Below are 9,915 nucleotides of genomic sequence, written 5' to 3'. Positions count from 1 at the left end.
TGAATTTTAAAATTATATGTTCATAATAAAATAGAATGATAATAAATTTAACAATATTCACTTGGTAGCACTCCTTTACCGTGTCCGATGGATGGGGTTATAACTCACATGAACTTGACAAGTAGTTTTTTTAATATATTTCAAGGACAGGAAGCGCTTATGTTTGGTTGGTTTGATTGATAGCTGCCACAGAAAATTTTAAGGATATCTGGGAATTTGACTCCTTAAAATTAGGTGTCTTTTTGAATAATTTATCCACAAATTCTACCATATAAATACCCATCACCATCTCTAATGTTTTAATTATGTCGTCTATTTGAGTTAGAACATCGTTTAGACTAATAAATAAATAAACAAACCCATCCGAATAAAGATTGTGAATAATGGGTTCTTTTTCTTCTCTTTCAACCCGCCTCCTTGCTTTTGCACTTTCAGTCTCTCTTTTATTCACTTCCTCCTCCGGCCATGGTCACTCTTGGGACCCTTATACCGATAAGGCCAAAATGATCCACCATGATGGTCCGATGCTTACCAAGAACGTTAAACTAGCCTTAATGTGGTACGGAAATTGTGGAAAAGACATAAAGAATACGATGATGAATTTCATAAAATCGTTGGTGTTGCCAGGCAAAGACCACCTTCAACCTCAAGTCACCCGTTGGTGGGAAGTGGTGGAAAGTTATCAAGCCATGATGCCAGGTGCAAAGCCTGGGAAAAGCCCCAAAATCAAGGTGGAAGTGGTGAAACAATCGACTAATAAATCATATAAACATGGAAAAGTCTTGACTTTGCAAGCACATATCCCAATTCTTATCGAGGAACTCACTAAGGGCGATACTAGTGTCCTTCCCGTCATCGTTGCCGCAAGAGATGTCTCCATTCAAGGACTTTGCAATGGAAAGTGTGCCGATCATCTACTTACTGGTAACCAATTTCCTTTTCTTCATTTGAATTTCTTTAAATATTATTATTTATTGGTTATAATGTTTTGGAAATTACAGAGGATCCCAAGCCGCGCCCATACATCATCGTCGGGAACCCGGAAACTGAGTGCCCTGAAGAATGTGGATGGCCTTTCGTTCCCGCTGAACTTGGCTCAAAAGGACCAGTCCTTAAACCACCAAGTGGCAATATGGCAGCTGATGCTATGGTCATTGCCTTCGCCAGTACTTTGGCTGATGCGGTCACAAACCCTATGGAGAACGGCATCTACCATGAGAACAGCGCCACCCCTCTAGGTCCTGCCGCTGTTTGCAAAGGCATTTTTGGCCCTGGCGCTACCCCTGGAAACCCTGGCAAGGTCAGAACCGACCCAAAAACTGGTGGAAATTTCAATGCTCATGGCAATAAAAGCAAAAGGTTCTTGCTTCCTGCAATCTGGAACCCCGCTACTAAAGCTTGCTGGACTCTTTAAGGGAGGTGGTTATGCAAATTGGAGAGAAAATATTAAACCCATACACTCAACACACAGACACACACAAAAAGAAAAGTTTTTTGATGTTCTAATTCTTTCATGTCTTTATTCTATTTCTAAATATTAAATATTTATTTTATGCTTCTAATCTTTGTATTTTTTTAGCTTAACGGTAAAAACTTCCCTCAAACATTTTCAAAAAAATAATTTCACTCAATCCACTACTTAAATTTTTAAAATACGCTCTTAATTTTAAAAAAAAAATAATTAACTCCTTACTCTCTTTTTTTTTCACTTAATTGGTTATTTGAACTTTCAAAATACATCAAAAAGGTCTTCAAACTTTTTCAAAAAAACAATTCGACCCTTGTTTTTTTTTGCAGGCAATTAGGTACTCGAACTTTCAAAATGCATTAAAAAAGCCCTCAAACTTTAAAAATAAAATTAAACCCTTAATTTTTTTTACTCAATTAGGTACTTGAACTGTAAAATACATCAAAAAGGTTATTTAACCATTAACTTTACCAATTGACCATTAAAATTAACTACCTCTAATTTTTCTAGTTAAAATCACCCCGTGTCACAACCACGGTGTGACATGTGGCAAAAAATTTTAAAAAATAAAAATCAATAAAAGTTAATAAAAATTATTAAATTTTAATAAAATTTAAAATATTAAAAATTTATTTTAAAAAGACCTTTAACGATTAACTTTAACTGGTGACCATTAAAGTTAATGACATCCAATTTTTTTAGTTAAAATCATAAGGTGTCGCAACACAATATGACATGTGACGAAAAATGATAAAAATAAAAATCAATAAAATTATAGAAAATATAAAAATCTTATTTTAGTACAATAATTTTTATAATGTTTTTTCTTAATTTTATATTTCTTTACTTTTTATAATTTTCTTTTGACTTTATAAAATTTTATAATTTTTTTATGTTTCGTAAAAAAATTACGATTTTATAAATTTTTTCTAATTTTAATATTTTTATTAAAATGTAATCATTTTATAACTTTTATTAATTTTTTGTCACATGTCACGTTATGCTTGTTACACGTGGTGGTTTTAACTGAAAAAAAATTAGGAGTGGTTCAAATACCCAATTGAATGCAAAAAAAAGCAAGGGCTTAATTGCTTTTTTGAAAAAGTTTAAGGGCATTTTTAATGCATTTTGAAAATTTAAATACCCAATTGAGTGAAAAAAAAAAGCAGGAACTTACTTGCTTTTTTAAAAAAGTTTGAGGGTCTTTTTATGCATTGTAAAAGGTCAAATACCCAAGTGAGTAAAAAAAAGAAATAGGGGTTTAATTGCTTTTTTTGAAAAAGTTTAAAGGTCTTTTTACACTCTTAAACTTTTTTTTTTTTTTTATGAATTATGAGGAAGGCAAAATCCCTAAAAACAATGCAACTGACACAATTTAAACTCAAATCATACATTAAGCGATGAACACCCTTAATGTAAGACCCACACACGAGATTATATATTCTTTTTTAAATACAGCAATTAGAGTATGCAAGTGCAACTAAAAAGAATCTCTCACTATTCACTATTTGCTTTAAATAATATATATTTAGAAAATAAAACAATTATACTATGTAAATATGATACGGAAAAGTTATTATAATACCCCAATAAGGCTTAATGATAAATTTAGTCACTAATGTTTGTATTTTTGTTAAAATGATTCTAATTGTGTTTTTGAGTCTTTTTAACAGATTTAATGAATAAATTCAAGGTTTCAATCTTTCACATGTTTGTTTATTGATAAGTTTTTCTATTGAGTTAATATTTTTAGAGAAATATGTTTATTTTTTAAAATTAAGAGTTATTTTTAAAATTTAATTTATTATTTATTTATTGTATTATTTTCCAAATACAATTATCTTATTAGGTTATTTAAGTAATAAATTACGCCTCATCAAAATATTCCATACATTCCGTTAACTTTTTAATGGTACTTTTATTAAAACTGTTAGAAAAAGTAAATTGAAAAAAGAAGAAATGTTAATGGGAAAAACAAAATTATGGCCATTTTGATAAAAACATATAAATATTAGTGGCTAAATTTGTGATTAAGCGAAAAATAATATGATATACTAACATATTCAAAGTTATATAATATAATAAAATTTAAAGTAATTTTGCTTTTGCTAGAGCTTTTGAAATTCAATTAAGTCGCACTGTTTATATATTTATTAAAATTTTATGTAAAAGGTTTGGATTAAAATAATGAAATTAAAGATTTAAAATGTAAATTTTATTGATTTTATATAAAATAATAATAATAATCTCATTTTAAACTTATGCTTTTGTAGTGGGTCAGTTTCTATTAAAATAAATTGGGCTTAGCTTTCTTTTTTCTGGGCTTGGCTCAAATAATTTAATCTAAAACATAAAAATCGATTCAACTAATTTTTTTTTGGATTTGCAGTCTAAAAGGGATTTTTATTGGTTGACGGCTCAAACCATTTTTTATTAATCGGTTCGATGAATCTAATCCGCTTCGATTTTGAAAATACAATAAAATAAAAAAATAATTTTACAGAAATTTAATGTTTATTTTTTATTTTATTTTTGTCTCAAATTTTGCAAACCACCTCCATTAAACAGTCCAGCAAGATTTAGTTTTGGGGTTCCAGATGGCTGGAAGCAAGAATTTTTTGTTGTTATTTCCATGGGCATTGAAACTTCCGCCAGTTTTGGGGTCGGTGAGAACTTCGCCGGGGTTGCCAGGGGCAGCGCCACGACCGAAAATGCCTTTGCAAACGGTGGCCGGGCCAAGTTTCTTAGCTTTGTTTGAATGGTAGAGTGCATCGTTCATTGGGTTGGTGATTGCATCAACCAATGCACCCGCGAAGGCAACAACCATAGCATCTGCTGCCATGTTTCCGCTTGGTGGTTTAAGGACTGGTCCCTTTGGACCCATGTCAGCCGGGAAGAAAGGCCATCCGCATTCTCCGGGGCACTCCGTTTCTGGGTTACCGACTATGATGTATGGTCGCGGATGGGGATCCTCTGTAATTTCCAAAAGCATCAATCATCATATGCAGTAATATCCAAAGGACCTAACTATCACAACCAAAAATAAAAAAGCTTACCAGTAAGTAAATGATCGGCACACTTCCCGTTGCAAATTCCTTGAATACTGACATCCCTTGCAGCAACGATGACCGGAAAGAGTTCAGTATCGCCCTTAGTGACATGCTCGATAAGCTCCGGGATATGCCCTTGCAAAGTCAACACTTTCCCATATTTATATGTTTTCTCTCCTGATTGTTTCACCACTTTGACCCTGATTTTGGGGCTTTTCCCAGGCTTTGTGTCTGGTATCATTGATTGGTAACTTTCCACTACTTTCCACCAACAGGTAACTTGAGGTTGAAGTTTGGCTTTGCCTGGGACGGACAATGATTTAATGAAGTTTCTCATGGTGTTCTTTATTTCCTTGCCACAATTTCCGTACCACATGATGGCTAATTTAATGGTCCCGTTGAGCATAGGACCACCGTGGTAGATCATCCGTGCCTTGTCGTTATAAGGATCGTAAGTGTGACCATGGCCGGAGGAGTAAGTGAATAAAGCAGTGACGGAAAGGGCAAGAGCCAGGAGGCGGATTAAAAGAGACGCCATGGTAGTGGCTTCCCAATCAGGTGGTTGATGTTCTAACTCAAATTAGACATGATTGAATCATGAGATTGTGATATGTATTTATAGCACTGAATTTGAAACCAAATCTATCTATTTTTGAGGACTCAAATTCATATCCTTAGAATTCTGTCAGATAGCTACCTATTTTTAGAATTTCTAATAAAAAACAATGTTATTTTTTCATATAAAAATCATATCAAAGAATACATGGAATTAGTCTTTGCATCAATATCATCAAGCTTGATTTGTTATATTCTAATCACTCAATCGATTAATAATGTAAAGAAAATATGAGTTCAACATTAAGATATTATTTTATTGTTTTCTCTCTTTCCCTCCCTTCCAGTCAACTTTGGTTTTTCTTTTCTATTTTTCCTCCCTTTCTTTTTCTCTTTTCTTCTTCTCCCTCCATTTCTCTTCCTCTCAAAAATCCTTCTACTCTTCCATTAAGCTTCTCTTTGCCAAAAAAAAAAAAAAAAGGAAGCACTAAAATACATTTCATGGATAATAGGGTTATTAATCTTTAACAAAAAGTAACACTGCAACTTAGAGCATCGGTACAAAGCATTGCATTTTCATATCATGTTTCATTGTTTTTTTTTTGTTTTTTTTCAACTCAGTTGCTTTGTTCTTGCCGTCCTGGTGCTGACAAGATGATGGTTTAATATGATCAGCTTGGATATCAATTCCAAGCTTGTTGGGCATCATTCTTTAAACCAGCCTCAAAGGAAAACCTAAAGCATGGACAAGAGATGAGAACTAAGGTGGGTTTTGGTTCCATGCAAATAGGGAAAGTAGTTTTGTTGGAACTTGGAAGGAAAAGGGAACTCTTAAACACCAAACATATATAATAGTATATATATATATATATATATATATATAAGTAAGATTATTATTCTCTTTGGTCTGGGTTTCCAGTGGGTGGCACTAGCATGGCCTTTGTTTTAGCTTGCAAACTGTGATTTGACAGACCAAATTTGGATAAGGTTGAGATAAAAACTGGATGTTTACTTGCACTGACATAACATAACCAGTATTGCTTTAGGCAGTTGAATTACTGCTTAAAAGATATTTGGAATATCGCAATGGCAATGTCCAATGTATTCAAATTCGTTATAGAACAACATGTAATTTAAAGAAATGATGATGATGATCATAAAAGAAAATAGATTACGAAGGAAGCATTTTGAAAAGTTTGTCAGACTTAAAGGTTTGCATATTTCTTTATGCTTTTTACGATTATTTTTCTCGTTAAAGAAGACTATGAGTCTGTATTTTACTCATTTGCTTCCATTTCTCTTCATGTCTCTCCTTAAACATGGTAGCTCAGCTCGGTTTAGCACACAGTTACAGTAGAGCAAAGGTGAAGTTCAGTGTCAATCGAGTTGACAACATGGTTATTCAAGCAATTTTCCTTCTTGATACAATTGACAATATGGTTATTTAATCGGTACAAAACAAGTTATTTTTTTATTGATAATCTCCATGTCTTGTTCCATTAATTATAGAGTTTTCCCGTTGAAAATGCAACGCTTTGTATTGATGCACTAAGTTGCACCTCATTATTAACATGGCTTTCTGTTTAAGATTAGTAACTTTATTATCCATACGAAATGTATTTTAGTGTTGAAACTTTTTTTTTTTTTTTGTGGCAAAGAGAAGTTTTTTGGAGGAGGAGAAGATGTTGAGGAAGGCTTTGGCCTTTGAGAAAAAGAGAAACGGAGGGAGAAGAAGAAGAGATAAAAAGAAAGGGAGGAAAAATAGAAACGAAAATAAAAGTTAACTAAAAGGAGGGGCCTACTCCTATTTCGGCTCTTATACATGCTGCCATTATGCTAGTTGCAAAAATTTTTCTTGTAGCCTGTCTTTTTCTACATAATAAATCTAATATCTTTGATAGGTATAATAAAATTACTATTAGGGGCTACTCAAAAAGACATTAAGAGGGGTGGGGTGTATTTATTTAAAAATGCGCTCCTGCTGCTAGGGTATTTTTTCCGGGAGTAATAAAATGTTATGTGGGCATCTCTCTTTTCTTTAGAAAATGATATTCTTGACTTTGCATCTTTCAACTTCAAGTCAGAATGTGTTCCTGCCGTCAAAGAAGAAGAATTACTTTTTATAGAATCCGCTTATTCTATAGCCGGAGATTCAATAGCAATTGCTGTTACTTATATTTTAATTTTTTAAATAGCTTAGAGGGCTTGCCCTTGTTCTGGTTCTAAAAGAAGAGTTCGGAGAAGAGTCAACCTAGAAGAGAAAGAGTTCTCCTGTCCTGAGAAAGGATAGCCTATGTAACGCCCAATTTTCAGGAATCCTTTGAATGTTGGCATAGGTTTAATTATGTTAGTGGGCCTCTAGAAAGCCCAAGCTTAAGATAGAACCTGGTAATTTTAGTTAATTTTTGTTCCATAAGAAAAATGGAGTGAAATTATGAAATAAGACCTATGTGAAAATGTTTGGAAATGCTATAGGCTAAATTAAAGTGGCCAAATAAATAGGAGTGCAAAATAGGAGGATTTGCATGACAAACCTCCCATTTTACATGAAGTGGCCAGCCATCATGTTGTTGTAGACAAAATGTACACTTGATATCCATAATTTATGGTACAAATTGATACAAATTGATAATAGGTTAGGTAAATGTTCCATGATAATGGGTTAGGTAAATGTTCCATGATAATGGGTTAGGTAAATGTTTCATGATAATGGGTTAGATAAATGTTTCATGATAAGAATATCATGTCTTTTGTATTAAAGAATTAAATGGATGAAATATGAAGTTTTATTAAAAGAAAAAGGGGTGAAAAGAACAAAGTTTTGTCCATCTTTGTTCATCATAGCTGAAAGTTAGAGAAGAGAAAGGAGAGGAGAAAGCTCTTGAGTATTCGGTCATTAGGAGGAGGAAAATTGAAGGTAAGTTCTTGGTACCTTGCTTCTATTTTGAGGTTCATGAGTTCTTCTTGATTCTACCTTAACTCTTGAAGTATATTTTGATTTTTAGTTGTGTTGTGAGCATTTGGTCATGAATTAAAATGAAGGAAATGGTTGTTGTTTCATGTTCTTTTGATGAAAAATGGAAGATATGTGAAGTTGAGCCAAACAAATGAGCATGCATGTGCCTTAGATGCTAAAGGGAAAAATCGGCTAACATGTTGTGCTTTGAAATGATGAAATGGAGATTATGCTTAAGTAAAAATCATAGATATGTGATGATTGATTGGTGATATACATGTTTAAATAACATGCATGCAAGATAGGTGTATGAAAGAGTGATTTGGTAATAAATTTGCTTGGGACAGCAGCAGTAACGTGACTTTGGAAAATCACCATAAATTGTGGGAGATGAATTAGAAGCTGAATAAATTATGTAATTAAAGCTTATTGAGTCTAGTTTCTAATGAAATAAACAAGAACATATTTTGAATTCTGTACAATGAGAAATTTGATTCGTAATGAAGAGCGGTTAGATTAGTCAAACAATGAAACATGGGAAACTTTGAGAAAAATCTGGTATTGATTTGCTAAACCAAAAATTCTGAAAATTTTATGGATAGAAGATATATGAGTCTATTTTCAAGGAAAATTAACGGAACTTGATTTGGAGTTTCGTAGCTCCATTTATAAATGATTTAGTGACTGTTGCTCAGGAAGACAGCTTGCAGTGAAATTATGATTATGTGGTAAACATTGACAAAAATTTGTTAATGAGTTGTTTATTGATTTCTTATAAGCTTACTATGATCTGTAGGTGTGGTTGGCTGAATATTGTAAGGGGTTAATATGTAGTTCGTATTTGAATAGTTAGATTAACGTGTTAGTAATCCAATTGTAGGCGGTTCGTGTGTGGATCTAAATCAAGATATCGTCATAAAATGTGTGTAACTAACACCCTCTTTCTTAGTCTAGATCGGCAAAAGTCGAAAAGTCGAAATGCCAAAAGCGGTATTTTGTAGATGTGCGAGTGTGCGAATGCTCGTGAGGTAAATCGATTAATGTTTTTGGTAAGCTGCAAAATTTGGACCGCAAAGTGCATGATTTACGTGCCTCGATATTTTTGGGCTTAATGGGCCAAAATTGGAATGATGGGCCAATGGGCCCAATTCGGTAAGAACCCTCGATGCGTGATTACGTTAGTACGTGAAAAATAGGAATATGCATGAAAAACCCTAAAAGCAGCTAAATTACTATAATACCCCTATGTATGGAAAATTACTGTTATACCCCTAGGTGCAAAATTACCGAATACCCCTAGGGTTAAATTGACCTAAATGCATGTTTGATTGTTGTTATTTCTTGCATGCCATGTTGTTATTATCGATGCATGGGATTGGGATATTGACGGAGGAAATCTTGAAAGTGGCTTGTCCACGTCTTGGAGGCTTTGCCTCAATTCTTTGATAAGCGAGCGAAAAAGGTTGAATCGTGGAGTGTTGGGTGGGTGGGTTGAGCTATTCCCACATCGAGTGTATGGCTGGTGCGGGTGGAGTGTAGTGGTTGGTGGGTTGAGTAGTCTCCCAAATGGGCTTGCATATGTTTTGATGTTGCATGTATTTTGAAATGGGCCTATGGGCCATATCGTTATCTGAATAAGGGCTAAGGCCTAGTTTATTATAATCTGAAAAGGGCTCGCCCAAGACCACTTATTACTGAATGGGCTTAGGCCTAATAGGCTTGAGTGACTTGGGCTTTGAATGGGTTTTCCTTACACTAATCGAGTTTCCCCAAACTCACCCCTTTTATTTTCATCCACGCAGAAATCCCCAACCATAGTGGGCTTGGAGTCGTGAGGAATTTGAGTGGCCACCCGCTCGAAAGTTTGATTTTCTTCCGTGAACTGG

General features: G+C 33.7%; 2 protein-coding genes across 2 annotated transcripts; one reads left to right on the top strand and one right to left on the bottom strand.

The window, feature by feature from the left end:
• The first annotated feature begins 259 nt into the window (after positions 1-259).
• On the top strand, positions 260-1,562 carry LOC108485231 (protein EXORDIUM-like 6). Its single transcript, XM_017789066.2, has 2 exons — positions 260-924; positions 1,002-1,562. Exons 1-2 carry the CDS (start codon positions 384-386, stop codon positions 1,412-1,414), a joined length of 954 nt encoding a protein of 317 aa, XP_017644555.1. The 5' UTR covers positions 260-383; the 3' UTR covers positions 1,415-1,562.
• A 2,306-nt stretch (positions 1,563-3,868) lies between these two features.
• LOC108485890 (protein EXORDIUM-like 6) lies at positions 3,869-5,136 on the bottom strand. The gene is made up of 2 exons (XM_017789734.2): positions 4,525-5,136; positions 3,869-4,441 (listed from the first exon to the last, which is right to left on the bottom strand). The coding sequence occupies exons 1-2, from the start codon at positions 5,054-5,056 to the stop codon at positions 4,029-4,031; spliced, it is 945 nt and encodes a 314-aa protein (XP_017645223.1). The 5' UTR covers positions 5,057-5,136; the 3' UTR covers positions 3,869-4,028.
• Positions 5,137-9,915: the final 4,779 nt, after the last annotated feature.

This window comes from Gossypium arboreum, chromosome 2 (assembly GCF_025698485.1).
Source record: "Gossypium arboreum isolate Shixiya-1 chromosome 2, ASM2569848v2, whole genome shotgun sequence".
Classification (NCBI taxonomy): domain Eukaryota; kingdom Viridiplantae; phylum Streptophyta; class Magnoliopsida; order Malvales; family Malvaceae; genus Gossypium; species Gossypium arboreum.
The sequence above is the reverse complement of the archived record's forward strand: the minus strand, read 5'-3'. Positions and strand labels throughout refer to the sequence as shown.